The sequence below is a fragment of the Mastacembelus armatus genome, chromosome 8, assembly GCF_900324485.2.
Source record: "Mastacembelus armatus chromosome 8, fMasArm1.2, whole genome shotgun sequence".
Lineage (NCBI taxonomy): Eukaryota > Metazoa > Chordata > Actinopteri > Synbranchiformes > Mastacembelidae > Mastacembelus > Mastacembelus armatus.
The window spans coordinates 8,108,595-8,127,986 of record NC_046640.1 but is presented as its reverse complement, the minus strand read 5'-3'; the positions used below and the strand labels follow the sequence as shown (position 1 = coordinate 8,127,986).

The 19,392-nt window shown below is 39.8% G+C and overlaps 1 protein-coding gene across 4 annotated transcripts in view; it reads left to right on the top strand.

The window, feature by feature from the left end:
* LOC113141292 (shisa family member 6) overlaps nucleotides 1-18,226 on the top strand; it is a 59,034-nt gene extending 40,808 nt beyond the window's left edge. For 2 of the 4 annotated variants that reach the window (XM_026325620.1, XM_026325619.1), the window contains 2 exons: nucleotides 12,559-12,717; nucleotides 17,346-18,226. In XM_026325620.1, the coding sequence (XP_026181405.1) occupies nucleotides 12,559-12,717; nucleotides 17,346-17,941 (755 nt within the window). In that variant the 3' untranslated portion in view covers nucleotides 17,942-18,226. Of the gene's footprint in view, nucleotides 1-10,094; nucleotides 10,158-11,159; nucleotides 11,181-12,558; nucleotides 12,718-17,345 lie in introns of all 4 variants that reach the window. The other 2 variants (XM_026325618.1, XM_026325617.1) reach the window with 2 other exon arrangements.
* Nucleotides 18,227-19,392: the final 1,166 nt, after the last annotated feature.

Here is a 19,392-nt window from a genome sequence, read left to right as displayed (position 1 = left end):
CATATCCCTTAGAGGGTTGCATCCATCTTCTGCTCTCGTCTGTATTTCTCATTCCTTTTGTTTGGCAGTGTGGGATTTTTTCACCTGTGCGTACAACATACCACCTATTCTAGCCTTATCTGTTCACTGACCTCTCCTTTTGTACAAACCAGACAGCTCTTCAAAAGCGCAGATACAAAGCCCAACAATCACTTCACTGTTTCATACACAGTCATTTTCTTTCAGTCCTCTTTCATCTCAACTGTTCCTTATCGCGCCTTGTTTCCTTTGCTTCCTATCTGATCTCAGCCGTTCTGATTAGCCTTTCAGATTTCGGAAGGAAAGCATTGTCTTGATTCCCCAAGTAGTCGTGGAAGTCCAAAAGAAAAAAAAACAAACATTTTCTCACTTCATTGAAATACATCTGGTCTCCAGTTGTGATGAAGTGGTTTCAACTCGCATCTTTACAGGTAGGCATCGTGAAGCCACACTGCATCAGATCAGCCTTTATTTCTCCTGTATCCCCAACACCTGCCTGCATTTAGTCAGCACCAGAACATGATGTGCGAGAAAAGCAACAGAAAAGAAACATTTTTTACAAAGTAAAACTTCCTAGTCACAGCAAGTAGGTTACCTTTTCACAGCATGCTTCCCTGCTGTTGTATAATTAGTAGTCATTCCTGCAGTCAGGACTGTGGGGGGTGCTTTGAGCGCTGGGTAGACAACCAACAACTGTGGACACAGCGACTTCAAAAAGATCTCCCTGAGAAACAAGTCAATTAAACTTGCTTCCAAAAAGACCTGCAGTGCAGTTTCTTCTCACTGTGTTTATACAGTTGTTGTTACTTTTATACAACTGTTTACCTTTAGTAACTGGAAAATTATAGACTGCAGTTGTACTAAAACTGAGCTTCATGAGATATAAGCCAATTTAAAACATTAGTGCACAGTGTAGTGTAGTAAAACCTTAGTGCACAGTGGAAATGAAGTATATCACAAACCAGTGTCAACTCTGGGTGGAACAGTGGGGCAGTGGTTAGCACTGTCAGCTCACAGCCCTTTCCAGGTGTGAATCCCGTCTTTGTGCGTGGAGTCTGCATGTTCTCCCCATGTCTGCATGGATTCTCTCCAGTACTCTGGCTTCCTCCCTTGGGTTTGTTTTCAGTAAAGATATCTGGTGTTACAGAACAATATCTACTAGAATTGATTACAGTTATGGTCACGTTTAAACCCTGGCAATACCTAGACACTAGGTATTGATATTTAACTTAAACCAGATTCTTTTACTAACCTAAACCAAATTGCTTTTGCTGCCAAACTACAGACAGGAGTCCCAATGCAGACCCTAAATTCCGGTGTCATATCCACCTCGAACGCTGCTCTGTGACTCTATGCTGTACATAAACACAGCTCTTCATTCACTCAAACATAACACCCACTTACTCAAAGGATTCCAGATGAAGAATCTCTGACTACACAGCAAGAAATCTATACCCATTTCTTTTCATTTTACTCCAGACAGGCCATAACAACATAATTAAGAAAACAATTAATATACAAACAGAATTTCTAGGAGACATCATTGCACTGTGACATGTAGTATGTGAACTTTCCAAATGGGACTGGGTTATTACCTTATGCCAAAGGAAATGAAAGCTCTGACCATGGGTCAAACCTCAGACCTCCACTTTTCGGCAAACATTTTGCACCTGCAGCCCACTGGCAAGCTGCAGGCAAGTTATCAGTTCAAAAGAACCCAGAGGCTCTTTGGGCTTGAAGCCAAAGTTTTAATAAGCAGGCTGACTGTGTACCTGTTGAGGCGCAACCTGACCAGAGGGTATGTTTGACACAAGGCTACACAGGGTGAGCAAATGTTCTTTACACCTTCACCCACGGGTTTTAGGCAGGGCCAATAAAAGTTAAAGCACAGCAGGGAGAAGGAACACAAACTTGATTATGTCATACATTTATGATTGCACAATCAAGATATTGTTGCAAGTTGTTATGAAAATGGGAATTGTGGCATGCATTTATAAAGGTCCTCCTGTTTAAAAACCATTTGGGTTCATCTTGACATTTCGAAAAGTCCCACTGTGCTCAGATTTTAACGAGCGCTGGCATTATCACTCGAGTGTTCATTTGAGATTCTTATGAGGGCGGTTGATATTGTGGATGACAGCACCTAATCAATTAGGCCCATGGCCTCTCAGACTGTGTGCGGGGCTGCCGTCACTATGTTTCTGCTCCTGGGAAAAAGAAATCCTATTCCAGCTCTTTATGAAGTTGCATTAATCACAAGACTCCTAATACACACCATTAGAGGAATGGAGCAGTAGCGTCTCTCAACATGTACTGCCTCACAGTGTTCAGCCATCGTTAATTAGCATCATCATCCCCAATTGTTTACTTGTTGCGAATGATCATTTAATTAGGTAACTTCAGATGGAGGATCCAAATATTATGGATAGATTATAACAAGATCACTGGCAAATGGCTCCTGCAGCGGCTTAAGGAAGCTTAACTCTGTAGGACAAGTATCAATCACATTTATATGTAAATAGATGTAATTATCTGTTCTAATCATCACACATTACTCATGAGGCAGCGAAGAAAAGAGCGCTTGTTGCTTTAATTCTGTGAAAGTGACGGAAGTGTGAAGGAGACAAAGCCACTCAAAGACACGCAGCACTGAGCCAAGAAATGCTCCGCTGATGTAAAATAACACCCACTTACTCAAAGGAATCCAGATGAAGACTCTCTTACTACACAGCAAGAAACCTTTACCTATTTCTTTTCATTTTCCTCCAGGAACACCAAGGTTGGGTTAGCCTGCTATTGAAGGAAAAGACAACTGACAGGAAAAAAAAAAAAAGTCTCCTGCTTTAATTTTGGTTTTGTATTGCTGCTCTAATGATTCTGCCTGCAGAGAATAGTTAGAGAACATAGTGGCAGATTTTTTAGCTAAAGAGGCAGATATTTCCCTGTAAACGTAGAGTGTGACTCTTATATTTACTGGGTGCACAGACACATGATCCCACACTAATGATAATGTTGTTCTGAAATCACAGGATTCAGTTTCTAAAATACCCAAATATGCAACACTTAGAGAGCTCGCCCATGTTACTATAACCCAGTATTACAATACACAGAGGACATAAACTTATTTGTCTACAGTAGTGACTACAGCTCTGGGTAAAAGGAAGATTTTACAGTTGTATCTTTGGTTTTTTTCCTTGTCCCTTCATGATGCTTTAACACTACTGTTTTGGTCTACAGGCTCTGAAGAGCCCAACAGTTTGTCTGCAAGTATTTCTTACTTCTGTTAAGTCTTGGAGGTCAACCTTGGGTGGGCTGATGGGAGTGGGACGGGGAGGGGGGGTGGGCAATAAGCCTTGTCTGCTCTTGACTGGAAAAGGCATTGTGGGAGCAGTGACGCACCCGGGAGCTGAAAGCTGAGACACACAATCCCAAATCAATAAAAGAGAAACAAACATTTGGCTTCGGGGCTCCTGGTGGGAAGTCGTCATGTGTATGGGACCTAACGAATGTCACAGAACTATTGGTAAACACAACACACACATAGGAAGACAAAGGATCACCCGGGCAGGAAACAGCCTTTTGTCCACTCAATTCGCAACATGTTGAAATGCACACCAGACGCTAAACAAGAGTAATCGTTACTTGTTTCTTCCGGGTGAATTTCTACCTCACTATGAATTTTAAATGAAGCATGACTGCACCATTGTCTCTGATCGAAGTGAGAACTTGTATGAACTCAAATTAGCCGCGCCTCCAGTGAAATGCTGTGCCCAAATTGAAGTGAAAGATGTAAACATTTAGATTAAGCATTCTGTATGCTCTCAGTTAAATACCAACAAGCAGCCAAGCTCGGTCCATAATTGCAAAGTCATTAAAAGATCTCCGTTGTAATTTTCCAGTTTGTGGTGTCTTCACAAAGCCTGCCTTTTCTCCTTCATTTAATCGTTTCATCAGCTTGCTTATCAACAGTTGCTTTGTGCCAAGCTACAAACGTAATTACAGGAAAACATGGAGCATAATTATGGAAAATAACTTACTGGATAATTCATTTTTGGAATACTCCACTGCCTTTCCCTTACACCAAACATGATAAGAAAGTCTTGAAATGCTTGATGTATCTTGACGTAATTACTTCTGCCACATATTACCTTCTGTTTGTGCCATTAGCCTTATTAAATTCAACTTTTTTGCTTTGATTTGATTCAACTATGTTCTCTAAACTACAAAATATTCTATATAGGTTTGGCAGTAGGAAAATGATCCAAAAGTTTTCTTTAATTCAACAAGTGTTCATTTCAGAGGTGTTTGAATTGAACTCAGGCCACAATTATTTTTTACGTACCTGTTCTCTGTACAGACCAGTTAAGTTCATATTAGGAAAACCATTTCTTCATTGACCTGGCTTTTTGTCATGTATAAATCAAAAGAACAAACACTAATTGCAGACACAAAGCGCACTACTAATATTGCATGTTCTAGCATAAAGATTTCATTTCTCCGTACTGATCAATACACTGAATGAGCCAAGCTGTATCTCAGTTTGTGTCTAGTTTGGTTTTAGCAGATTCTTGTCACAGTGGAGGTTTTTCTTTGAAGACTCATTCCAGCCTCGGACTCGGAGTCCAGTATTCCACGGCAAGGATAACGGCAGCTTTGTGTGATGTTACTTCTGACGTATCGAAGAAGACATCAGATAAATCTGTGCTTATCCTTGTTAGTAATTCACAGACTCCAAGAAGTTGCGTCCCAATGATGCCGTTGGTGAAGCTTATGATGCTGCACGGGTAAGGCTGGGAGACTGTGTGGAACAGCGATTTCTGTCATATACATGTGCTAATTTATGAAAATGCTCCTCCTGGATTAAAATAAGCAGAGTAGAGTGGCTGTCTGTTTTGCAGCTGTAGCTTGTGAAATGGGAGAGTGTAGACTGTTAAAATACCCAGTTTTCTGAGAAGTGCCATTGAGGGTCTCTTGGGGTGTTTCATTGAACTAAAGAATATGAACCCCCATTCCCCCATTGTCAGTTCAAAGACTCATATATAGTGTGTCAGTTTAGCTATGGGAGCTCTGGTTCTCTTGTCTGCAGCACTCTTAAAGGATGATAAATGAACACATTTAAATGCAAATAAGATACAACTATTGCATATCCATGCATTGTATGCTCTGCTGTTCAGAAACAAGACATAACTGAATAAAGGCAATAACCATATATGATTTGAATTTCCAATGCTGCTCAGCGATGGAGGTCTCCAATGATGTTGCCTTAACCACTCAAATACATTATATTATACTGTCAACAAGACACCAATAATTTATTTATTTATTTTGGACTCTGCAACAAGAGGATTATGAGGGATGGGTAATTTGAAAAGGATATGAAACGCTAAAACAAAAGATCACAATATGCCTGGATTGAGTAGCCAGAAAAGAGAAAACAGGAAACATCCTTACGACCTTAACAATGCTGTGAGATTGTGAGCAATAATTAGGTGTCAAGCAAAACTATGCATTTTATTCTGTTCAGATCACTCTAATTTGCTCCTTGTTCGCAAAGGAACCTTAATTTCCAGACTAATTCCTGACTTTAATTCCTGATTTGTTCCTACTCTATCAGGGACTGTTTGATTCTGAGAAAAAGATTTGGGGTGAAGTATTGCTGCAAAATAATGAGAAGTGTTTGCCAGCTGCACTGAATTAAACTGCTTGTTTGTGATTTCGTAACTCTTTGGATTAAAACATTTTCAGGTTCAGCCATAACTTTTACAGAATTTAGTAATTCAGTTTTAAAGTTCTTAATGTAGGGTTGCAGCCCTTCACAGATACAGGACTTAAACTTGAATGACAGCTTCCTCACATCATTCTCTCTCCTGCTCTTCCTCCATGTCACTGTGCCTCGCTATCATACACGTACCCTGTACCACAAGGGCAAAATGAGGTGATCTGTCCCACCAGGTCCACATGGTACTTCACACTCTGCCAACATAATGACATAGCATGAGCTCTCTCCAAAGCCAGCGTCTGTCCATCAGCTTCCCCAGAGCGAGGCGTTTAAAATGGATCTGGGTCACAGTGGGATCCCCTCTGTCCACCCGTTGGAACCTGGCAGCCTTCGATTCATTTGTGACAGAGCCGCCTGCATTACTCCAGCCAATCCATGTCACACACTTTACTGGCAGTGAGAGCTGTTGCATTATGTATTAACACCTAGCAGGTATGTTCTCTTCCATATACTTCACATAGTGCTGAGGTCTGTGTCAGATGGATTCAGGATGCCTCAGTGTCACCGAGAAAACTGATATCTTGAAGAACAGGGACAAATCCCCTGACATTTGCTCCACTTTCTCGGCCTTTACTGGTAAAACTGCAGTTATAACAGTTTAAACCTTTTACCATCAGTTGCTGTAAAGCATGTGTCCTTTGCACATTCAATATAGGACTGCACAACCATATGGCTATTTTGTTCCGCATTACAATCACAGGTATCTATTGAGATTATTCATTGTTGGCAAGATTTTCTTTTTATTTTATTTAAATATGTCTAATAAATCTATAATCATTTTTTTTAATACTTTTTAAATTAGTTAGTACTTTAGACAATAATAGCATGCTCCCATATTTGTGGCAGCAGTTTGGGAGACAGTTTAATGTTTCAACATGACAGTGGCACAGTGGCATAAAACCAGGCACATAAAAATGTTTTTAGCAAGTCCCATTGTGGGAAAAGTGCCCTGACCTCATCCTTCCCTTTCCATCATCCAGCACCTTTGGGATGAACTGGAACACTGACTGTGATCCAGACCGTGTCTCCCAACATCATTGTTGGACTTCACTAATACGCTTGTGACCAAATGGAAGTGAATTCATGCACTTAGGCTCCAAAATCTGGTGGAAAGTCTGAAATCAGAGGAGCGGAGGTTGTTGTAACAGTAAATTAATGGTCATGGTTTACAATCAAATGATGATATTTCACATTTTCTTGGCATTATGTAGTGAAAATGTAGTGTGACAACAGATTCATTCATCTGTGCCTATTGCACTAGACTGTAGTATTTCAGCAATGGTGTACTGAATATTGAAGATAATTGTATATATATATGTATGATTTAATCCTTTATTAAACAGGTACCTGGTGACGCTAAATTGCCCCTATGTGTGAATGTGAGTGTGAGTGTCTGTCTCTATGGTGATCTGTCCAGAGTGTAACCTTCCTCTCACCCACTGTCAGCTGGGATTGACTCAAGCCCTCCATCTCTTCCCTGCAGACCTATTGTATTGACTTGAAACCAACAAAAATGAAGAAAAAGCTAAAATGCCTTCAATTCATGTTTCATCACCCATGTGACCACCCTGTGGGCTCCTTTTATGTGTTCAGTTTGCTGCAGTTTACCTGAGGACAGAGACACACATTTACAGACATCTTGCTATAGCTTTTTGGTTCCACTTGAGCTGAGATGACATAGTTATCCACTGACCAAACACAACTGAAGCACTAAACACTTCAACCTCAGAAATAAGTGTATTTGGTTTGAATGTCTGCCCTTTGACTGCATTGTTTTGTGTAGTAGCTCACTGTCCGGGGGCCGAATCATGCTTGGCTTACATCACTGACGGCTGGAAATGTGCATTTCTTTGAAATCCATACAAACAGATATTTTTTAAACTACGTGTGCTCAGTTTAATGCTGGGTTTGGTGCACAATGCGAGCAATAACCTCCTGATATCTTCCATAGAAAGGATAATTGGACCACACATGCATGTAAGCCCTGAACTGGAGATTACCTCACACAAAATCCCTCCTCACAAGGTGATAAACTTCTGAACCTTAGTTAAAGACTCATAGCACATTTTAATGTATGAAATTTACATGGGAGTTGGTTTCTCAGCTGCAATTACACAGAAAACATTGTAATGTGTATTTAGTGCAAAAACTGCTTTGATTTTAAGTTCATAGTTGGGTAATTTAGCTGAGCTTGCTGTAGCCTCTGTAATTGGTCCCTTGATCAAACCTGTGTGATTGGAAAGCAGAGCACAGCTGTAGGGAGACTTGTTTTATAATTATGGCACAGAGGTGGTTAAAACCATTTTACTCGAAGAAGCCTTTATACTCCTTTTTTTTTACCTGAGTATCAATTTAAGATCATATTCAAGTATAGAAGCAATTCCCAGCAACAACACGTTTAAGTCTGTTAATCTTCATACTAGCTTGGTGCGTAATTTAAAGTCAAATAACGTGATCGAAATGTCACAACCACCCACTGGGAAAGCAACATCGTTGTGATTCTGGTACTGATCTTTAACAAAAGCACAACACAAGCCTCCAGATATCAGTTCAAAGCCTTTTAAGTAGCTCACAGTGTATATGTCATTTTTAGCTATCGGAGCTCTGGTTCTCTTGTCTGTAGCACTCTCATAGGATGATAGATGAACATATTTAAATGCAAATAAGGTATAACTATCACATATCCATGCTTTGTATGCTCTGCTGTTCAGAAACACCAGGCGTAATTCAATAAAGGCAATATTTTCACACACTGAAATTATTTGAACTCCCATAGCTGCTCATTTATGGAGTTCTCAGATGATTTTTGCCTTGTTCTTTAAGCACTCAAACAGCAGATAATATTAGTACAACATCGCTTACAGTGAAGATGGATCACCATGAGGTGTAACTGTCTCTGTTACTGTGTTTTTGTGCAAAGAACCTGTAATAAATGATTTTGGTAAAGCAGTGCTATACGCTCGGATTTTGTCAAATGGAAGAGACGGTCTCAAAAGTGAGCAGTGACACTTTACTGCTCACTTGAGACAGTGAGCAAATCAAAGCTCTCATATCTGGGGAAAACAGAAAACAATGACTACAGTGGATGGAGATGCGACACTGTTGAACACAAGGATATCAGCTGTGACAGTATTACAGCGGAGACGGTCGCGCTGAAATCACCTTTCTTGAAAAAGGAAGTCTGTGGCGACACAGTAGGCTATGAAGATAATCTGCAAGGTGTGAATACTATTAAGGCAAGACAAGGTTATAGCAGCTTTGAGAGGCTATACTTAGGCACAGTGATGATTTGAGCGAAATGCTAATATCAGTATGGTAAAATGTCCACATATATATTGTTAACATGCTGATGGTAGTAGGCATAACATTAAGTATGTTAATGTAGCATGGTAGCATTTGCTAATTGGCACTAGACTTGCATGAATTTGGTCATAAATTAAAAATTTGACTTGATTAAGGCTCTAGTTGAAAAGCCAGTGCAGGACATTAGAATTAATTATCATGGAAAGATGAACATTAAGTTTCATGGAATACATCCATTAGTTTTCTTCCAACTGGATTGGTTGTGTTCAATCACTCAAAAGCTGGAATATACCATCACAGATGAGGGTGGAGTTGGGGAAGAACAAAGTCAGTTGGTATGTACCAACTTCTGACTGACTGAACACACCTAGTCCAGGTAATCAACTGTGGGTAGAGCAGGGATAGTTGGAAAACAAGCCAGGGCAGTGACCTTTGAACTGTCCACCTCTGCTATAAATGTTGACCTTATGGACAAAGGTGCAGTCAAAGTCAGGGAGAGTCCGGATCTTCAGTTCATTAAGCTACTTCTCTGTGTATAGTTTGGAAACAATAGCAGAACACTATCAGATGATCTTAGACACCAAGGAGATTCACATATCATCAGACAGAAATCTCTAGTAGTCTAGTTTTTGATCCAAACCAATGTAAACCTTAATAGACCAACAGCAGATACAGTTATAATATCCAACCTGACAGAAGCATATACACAACTGTGCTGCATAGAGATCTGCTAAAATTTACTAATTAAAATGACAAGCTTTTACTCTATTGTATTGGGTGTTCAGAAGCAATCTCAAGGCCTGAACAAATACCACTAAAACCAACCGCAAAGGTCAAGGCGAAAAGTCTATTTTTCTATGATTTCAGTGAACCGACCTTTTCACCTCCACGTCGTGAAGAGCATAGAGAATGTGAAAGCACCAACTGTCTCGCTGCCGGCTGAACCTACCATGTTGAAATTCAGTGTGAACTCTTTTTGTTTCTCTTACAACAGGAAACCACCACCATGACTACCAACACAGCCACTTGGATCTGACTGCACTAACACCTAAACTGGGTAAGAAAAGACAATAATGTAGTCCTTTACTGCACATTAGATTTGGTGCAAAAATTCAATTTATAATCCCATAATGAAATCGTAAGTTTGGACTGCATGCTAGAAAAGCACTTCACTACGTGGTATGCTGCATGTTAAGATGAAGTTTTATACAGAGTTTTAGCAATATTTGATGGTGGCGACTGACCTGCCTTGACTTTCCGAATCGATATGCTTTATTTATTGTCTCTAAATAAACAATTCTTGTGCTAGACCATTTTCAATTCCAAGGGCAAAAGTATATCTTATACAGGGAAATTAAAATCTGAGACACTGATAAAAAAAGTCCTCTGTGAAAATGAAAAGCAGAAAGTGTATAATAATCAAAGAATCGTCTGTGCAGTTTGCAGAAGTTATTGAAAACTCAATTATTTTTATTGCATCCCATCTATTTCTCTAAATGTGATTTTCTGTGAAAGGAGAGCAGCTTTCAGTATGGAATTATTGAATGGTCCTGCCTCTAAATGGCAATGAAATGAAACGGCGTGTAATTAAAGTGGGAATCTGGTCTTATTTCTTACAAAACTCCCCTCTGTGATATTCTAAATACTGCAGAGGCTGTTGTTGTGTGTCAGTGTTTTCAGGTGAATGATAAGGGATCGTCACTGAGCCATTATAAAACTTTTCACCATTAATGGAGTGCAACGCTCCACATCCTGCCTGTGAGAGCCTGCCTCTTAAACAGGGACGACCTTTTCGCTGGGAAAATGGGTTTCAAAAGTACTTTCAGCGTCAAATCAAACTCTTCAAACAGAGCTTTTGAAGTCTGTTTATCTTCTGACAAGGATTGTAGCTGCAATGCATAATTCAACAGTTGGTGGTTTGGACTTTGGGTTAACCCTTGGCGACATTCTTGTAATATTGGCATTGAAGGAGGGCAGCTTTTAATGTGGAAGGTTTGGTTGAAACATACTGTGCACATTGATTTTCATTGATCCTTTCTTTCTCACTTGGATTTGTTAGCCCACAGACAAATGAGATATGGTAAGTAATACACATACACATTCTGTTTATGTGTATTTTCTTCACCTTTTCCTCTACATACATCACGCAGAGATTAAAAAAAATTCTTTACCTGCACACTGGGGGTCATTTTTTATTCTCCTTTTCTTTTGTAAGCACTTGTTTATTTTTGGCAGTCACAAAATTTCACGTCGCCGTATTATAATTCATGACCTTCAGATCAATCTCAAAATCTTTTCTTCGCACATTATTTTTTCCTCCTTTACCTCACCTAACCAGTTCTATCTTACCTACAAACCTACACACACTTTTTCCACGTCAGTGAATCTCACTCTACACCATATGTTCCTCAGTGTTGTATGTCCCTGCCCTCTTTACTGCAGTGGTCGCCCAGTCCTATTTTTAAATCCAACACCAGAGTCCCCACCTTTGTCGCAGTCCTACCCACCCGCTCTGCCTCCTGACCCATGACTGGGTGTCCCACATACAGTACTGAAGCCACAGGAGCTCCACACAGTGCAGGGGGCCTTAATGGTGCCACTCTGATAAAGTGAAAAACCACGTTATTAAAAAAAATCACTTTATCTAGATGCAGTGAACAGATGCAGTTTCCAGCTGGCCGTGAATGTGTAAAAGAAAACAACCAGATTAGTAAATTGCATTGATGCTACAAATTGTCAGCATTCATTAACAAATAACCTCTGGGATAAAGTCACCAGACTCTCTTCAAAAATCAGATAGTTTAGTTTGCCTTCATAGAGGAAACACTGTAAAGTTTCTAAACTGCTTTCTATAACTTATTGTTTCACGTCTTCAGAGGAACCGAGGTCTATACCTGGCAGTGGGTGCTATACCTCCTTGTGCAAACAAGCTCATAGGCTGAATCAAGCACAGGTGTATATAGTCTCTCCCGACAAAGAGGTTGTTGTTAGAGCTACAGCTTATGGCTATAATGGCTGTGCATTACAGACACGGGCTACACTTTTATGGTCACGTAAAGTGTGCTGAAAATTAGCCTCACATGAAGTCTGAATGCATATTTAGACATAAAATGCAAATTACCTGTCTTCAGGTCTGCAACTGCAGTTCATTACCCCAAAACAAGAAATGAGATTTGGAGGAAATGAGGCAAAGAAAGCAAGTTACCACTGCAAGTGACCAAGCAAGTGTCTTACATTTAGGAGAGAAGCCAGGCCCTCAGAGCTGCTGTTTCCTCCAGCTGACCTCCAGTACTGCCCTCAAGAAGCCTCTCTCACCCCACTTTACCATTCCGTCACCCCTCGCTCTCCCTATCTGCCTCCCTTTCTGTCGTCAGTAGAGACTCCCAGTGTATTAATCCTATGTTTTGACTGACTGTCTACTGACTGCACTGCACCAATTCCTCCCCTGTCCCCTGTAGAGAGACCCCATCGGATGAACAACATCCTGACCTCAGCCACGGAGCCGTACGACCTGTCACTTTCCAGATCCTTCCAGAACCTCAGCCATCTGCCACCCTCCTACGAGTTGCCCCTCAAGTCTGAATTAAGTAAATACTCCTCCTCTCTGCACAGATTAAGTAGGTGGTCCTTAATTCGTCCTCCATCGCCGTGTTTTGCCTGATGTACTAAAAAAAACAGGGAATGACATCACCCTCATGCCCTGTGCATTAAAGGGTTGCCACATTCACTGCGTGAATGAAACATATGTATGTCCATTACACAGACATGCATCATGATAGGTATCTCCAGATGTTTGGTGGCTCATCATGCAGATAGCCCTCTTTAATTTTATTCCACTTTTTAGGGAAATCAGCTTCTTAAGATGCATGGTGACACACTAAAGCCTCCATACTTATTCCTGCCAACTCATCTCTCAGCCCATCGACTGACATCTAATCGGCGTGCAGCTTGGCTCCATCTGCGGCCCATGTCATGTTGCTAATGTCTCTTAATGACATATTAAGAGAGTTTTTTTTTTCAGCTGAATGGCCTCTATATGCTAACAGGATGACGCTTAATGTCTCAGCAATGCTACACTTCATTATCTTCGCGGTGACATTTTCAACTTGATAATGACGTGATTGCTGCTGTTTCAACTTTATGACCAGTGCCTGCTTAGTGTTATTGAGATTACTACATGTTTTGTATATTTATCCATAATATTATTAATTTATTAAACCAGAAAGTCCTGAAGAAGGTGCAGAGTACAAATCATTTAAATACTGACATACAACACTGTAAGATAGGATGTGAAATATTTCAAGGTCAGCTGGATTAATGGATAAATAAAAGATAAGAGTTTATAACTAATGCACAGGTGAATACACTACAGTTTGTCTTTAGATAAAAAACGTGTAAATTGCAGAATTCAGGGTACCTCTGTTTCAAAGTAGAGGATTTTTGCAATCAAGGCTCAAACTCTATCTTTAAGGTGCCAGGAAAGAAATTTTTATTTGACTACAGTTAAACACTTCAGATCCGCCACTTGCGAGCTTTTATTTTGCATGCATCATGAAACTAGTTTTAGATGAGTTAAAGATTTTGAGTCACTTAGTGATGAGAGATCACCAGAGAGTGAGTGATGTTTTCTTTGCTGCTGGACTGCTCTCACCTGAGCATTCAGATTTGTTTAAATCAGTGAACTAATCAAATAGCACAATCTCCTCCCAAAGGTTCTACTTTCAATCTTTGCTTTCAGATTTCTTCACATATACTCAAGTACGGACAGTGACATGCTGCTAAGTGCGCCATCAAGTTTGTCAGTTGTGTGATTTAAGCACTCCAGTGCATTGGATTGTGACTTATCACATTTAACAGTAAATATTTTCTAAGGACATTCCCTTTACCCAATAGAAGCTTTTCTGCCTTTTAAATTATAGCACTTTAACCATATCCAGAGTACATTTACTGTACTTTTCCTTTAAAACATTATGTATAAGAATTAATTCAATGAACAGCAGATTTTCAAATCCACTTATGTGGTTGCACTGAACACATGTAACTTTCATTGTCCTTGAATCCTTAAAGATGTTACATACTAAGAAAAAGCCATTTAAATGTAGCTTGGCCCCTTGTTCATGAGATGGTTGTGTGATAGAAAAACATGCATTGATACAATCTGCTTCCAGTGCGTTCAACATTCTTCTTTTATACATTTGCCTTTCCTCTCCCTTAGCCTCCCTTGAGGCTTTTCTCTTATCTCGCTAGAGCCTTGTACAGACACAGAAAATCACAGAGATGAATAACGCTGCACTACAAAGAGACTTTTCAAATTTGAGACAGAAGCCCTGAAGAATTTGTCAAATGAGCAACCAAAGTCATTCCTTGAAGAAAAAATAAATAAATAAATGGTAGGTTCAAGCATGACTGAGGTCCTTGGAAACAGGCCTAACAGTAATATAATTACTTCCTATTTAAATTAAACCATCTGGAAAGATGATGATGACTAAATTAAATTGCTATGGTTTATTTGCAGTTTTAAATCATGTGTGCGCCCAGTATATGGATACTGTTCCATCTCGCCCATCCATCAGTCATGTCAATGAGGCAGAGACTGAGAACGTTGCTCTAAAATAACCCTCCCAGAAACTTATTTGAGTCTGTTGTCCTTCACCGTAATCACCGTAAAAGGAAATTAAGCACCATTTAGGACACACAAACCAACTTAAATCCACATAGCAAGTAAAAAAGCACTTTTAAATTTCATATCTCCTACTTAGATCATCTCTGAAAATCACCTTACAATGATGGTCCACCATTTTCACAAATTAGTGCATTATATGATTACAGTCTTCTGTGATAGATAGCTTACACATAAGTATAGTGACTACATTGAATCTAATCTACCAAGTGGGAGCTAGGGTTTAATTAGCCGTTGTTAGCAATTTGCTGCTTTTGTAACTCGGCTCCACGTGTGGGACTCTTTAGCCTCTCGCAATCATGCTAATTTTAAAGTGCTGCATTTTATCAGCGCTGCAGAGATGAGAGCAAGCAATATGCACTGCCTCTTTCAAACCATTTCAGTCACCTAAGATGTAACATGTGTACATTCAGAAAAAGCAGCTGTTGAAGTTGGAGGTAATTGAAAAATCCTTTATTGAAATTAAAATTGCAGTGAAAGCTGAAAGAGTGTTTTTATTTACCCTCAGTAATAGAGAGAACCGGACAAATTCCCCTGATTATATGAAACTCTTTTATTATATTTTAATAACAAGTCTGACATTTTATAACATGCTCCTGTTTTCATTTGCTTTTCCTGCTAATAACTACTCATGATAACTTGTTTACAGGTCCTCATGATAAATGATAAATTCAGAACTTTTTGTATTTCCACATCATTAATTTTCAGTAGAGTAGTCCTGCTATATTTACCATACTATGTCCCATAGTTTGTCTTTTTCTGTATTAGTTTCATTCTATAATTCTTTCCAGTTGTCTAAAGTTGCCATCAGTGGATATCCACACTTTCTGTGTGTGTTTTTACATTAAAAGCCTTCCAACAGTTTAAAAAACCTAATCCCTCTCATTCCTGGAAAGCTGTCATTTTGAAGGAAAAGGTGAGACCTTTTAAATGAGGTTTAACTTTCATTGATGGGAAGTTACACAGTTGGAAAAAAATCTGGCAAAAGTGAATAAAAAACATAATTGTGAAGTTTGACAGGATACATCCTTGTATTGTTTTAATTGGTTTTTACATGTCTCAGCTACACCCATAGCTCTTATCTCAGGCCTTTTTTGAGAATATGTTGCACATTCTTATCACAATAGGACACAGTGCAATCCTGCCTTGACCTTAACATGAATATGTAATCACTGTATATCTCTCACAGTGACTGGATGCTTGTGTTTGACCTATTAATGGAGCTGCTGTCCACGGTTTGAAGATTGTCTATACACTTCAGCCTCTGGTAGACTTCAGTTGACATTTTCTTCCATAATGTCACATCTAAACCAACCCTTCAGGGAAAATGCTGGAGCACATAGCCACAGGCCAGTGTTGGGCCTCCTTCATTAGGAATGCAGAGAGCAGTGGACATGAAACCCTCATGGAGGAACAATAAAGTGACCTTCTGTATCCAGGCATGACATTTGTCCCTGAGAGACAAGAATCCATACAAACAAATCCCTTTGTCCCTTTTCTTCACAACTCAGTGAAGCACGGTATGGTGCTAAAATGGCTTTTTGAGCTCTGCGTTCTGCAATAATCACCTTCTGTAGATGTAACAGCCCCTCAGTCGCAACAGTAGATCACAGACACTGTGACAGAGCTTCCATAGTAGTGTCCCCTTGTGTACCAGAGCTGCCAAAAAACGGGTAGATGAAAGTCTACAGAGAGCTGTTTCCTGCCAGTGGTTAATATGGCTGCAATGACTTTAGCATTAGGAGTGTGATCACACAGCATAGAGACCGACCTGCTTCCTGGCAGAGGACTTAAGTGACTAGTTGCTGGCACAAACTCCACCAGTGCATGAACTTGAGGACTGCAGAATTCAGATGAATCCTGTCCTCGCTGAAGGTCAACTATCCTCAGTATCTGACGTCCTCTAAGATTTTCATGAGGAAAAAGAATAAAACCACTTGAGAGTCTGTAAAAAGGACTCTGAACTGTTGTGTTGTGAGTCACTGTCTTTCATTTAACGCAGCCAGAAGGTGTAGGACATATTTAATGGAGTCTAATGAGTATCTTCTGCTTTTCTTTCTTGCAAGCATTCAATTGTTTTCATTCAAGAAAAGTGTCACAATTGCAAATTTCAACTTACAAATTTAGGAAAAGGGGGCCCTGACGCTGTCCTATGACACGTCCATTGACCAGAATCGGAATTAGCTTTATTGGCCAAGTTTTTGCACACGAAGGAATTTGACTCTGGTTCACTAAGCGCTTTCTTTCTATATACAAGAATTAAAATTTAAACTTTTTTACAAAAGGAAGATAGCAGGTTGAAAAAGAAGGGAAAAGAAATTTAAAAAAACGATGGATTGAGGATTGTTATGGAGTGACATTAAATCTCCTGCTAGGAGATGTGAGTCTATATACAGTAGAATGCACCATACAAGAATAAGTACAGTGCTCATTTACAAGATAAGCAAATTTTTAATAAAACTGTATTTAATATTTTACAAGCATCTAAGGGTGTGTTTATTCAAAACAAAGCCAGCAGTCTTGATATCATCACTCCCTCATTACATTTGTCTTCTTATTCACCAGGTGATAAAGAGGTAGATGAGTATTACACAAGGAAACACCAACATTCTGACTTTGGTGGTCGGGGACCAACCCACATGGTGAAGCTGAACCCAGATCCCCAGCAGCAACGGCAGCGGCACCGAGTCCAGAGAGCCATGTCCCAGGATCATGTCTTGTCTCCTCCCAGGACGCCACGTCGTGGAGACTATGGCTTATCGTCATATGGCGCCATGGCGTCTGCTGCATATGGAAGCAGCCGCCACCTCTCAGAGGAGCAGCTACTCTCAGCAGACCGCCTCCACTCCCAGGATCCTTTACTGTCCCCGGCGATGAGGCGCGACAAGTTCCGGGAGAAGGCCATGGCAAGGGCGATGTCTCACGCTGACATGCTGCTACCCACCACACCTGTTATGGACCGACACAAGATGACAAAGATGCACTCTCAACCCAGTGCCTCTAATGACTCCTACAACACTCTGATGGTCAACAACCAAGCAACCACATCTAAGAGGCAGGCATTTGCCTCCCGACGAACACACACGGTGGACCACCTACAGTACATTCCTGGCCACCATCACACGTACCGCACTGCCAGTAAGAACGAGGTAACTGTTTAGTCGCAGAGTGGAAGGATTCCTGAGACACATCACGGACGTCAACAAAAAATCTTCAAAATCAGCAAATCTCCTCAGCAGAGGTGTTCAGTCTTCTTCTCCTCCTACATTAAAAACTCTTCCTGCTTTTTAGCACAAGCTTCCTGTGTCATCCAGATTTTGGGTAATTAGAATAAATCCTGGCAAAGACATTTCTCTCTTAGAGCACTCATAAGGGCTTTGCGCGTTGACTCAAAGAGGGATTCTTCATGTCATACGTTTAACAGCGTGAAGAAAATATTTTTTAAACTGGACATGGGAGTAGAAGGGAATTGTATCAACTTTATAAATATATAAATATACTATATTTACTATTTGTATTTTCAGTCCTTGTTATAGCTTTAGAGATTTTCATTGACTGATGTAAGCACTTCAAGTGGTGCCTCTTAAAATTGTACCATTTCAAAGATGAAGTGGATTTGTGGGTTAAAAAGCACAATTAATGAATTCCTTTTCTTTTTGGTTAATTTTACTCTTCTTCTTCAGTAAATGGCCAGAACATATCAGCTTATTAGTGAAAATGAAGGCTATTTCTGTTGCATATATTAGATGAGTGTAAATAAGCTATATTAGCAGCATTAAAACAAGAAAAGCTGGTCCTTTGGCATTGTTGTTTTGTTTTTCTTCTCCCATCTGAAATCTGTCATAGATTCATTATTAATAATTTTAATTTTAGATAAGGCAAAGATCCCAAATTATTTTTTTTCCCCACAGGTGTCTGACAAATGTGTGGATCTAATATGTGTAAGGGGAGTATTTTTATTTTTTATTTTTTTTAACTGTGCTTGTAGCATAGTATGATTGTGTATTAAAAAACCTTTTACCACTGTCGACAGGCAGCTTTTTTCTGCAGACTTAAATCCACAGGTGAAAATGGAGCCTGATGGTTCACACATTTCTGGTCACACATTGCGAGGATGTCCATCACCTGCCCACTCTGCCTGGTTTGTGATTGGCCAGCTGCTTCCGTCTCTACACATCAGGTACTCTGTGTCAGAACTGAGGAGCATATGGGTTCGGTTGTAGTTTTGCGTCGATGTAATGACTGAAACATTCAGTACTAAAGAGGACGTCATAATCACTAGTCAATCGAGCATTAATTAAAACTGTGAACTGTTTGTGCAGATGTTTTCATTAAAGCAATGCCTTATTGTGTGGAATTCCATATGCTCTTAATTGATCAATCATGCTTTAGTTATGTGACTTAGGTTTGTGTGCAATATTATTGATTATACTTTTCCAGCACAACCAGCAGTAAAAACCAGTACATTGATAGATGATACCTTAAAAAGACTAAATTCAGTTAAAGACGTCTTCAAATGTCTCTAGATACATCACATTCTAATTGGAAACTTGTTAACCTAAATTGGCATGGCCTAAGGTTGATGGGCCTGTAAGTATTCAGTGTTTTTGTT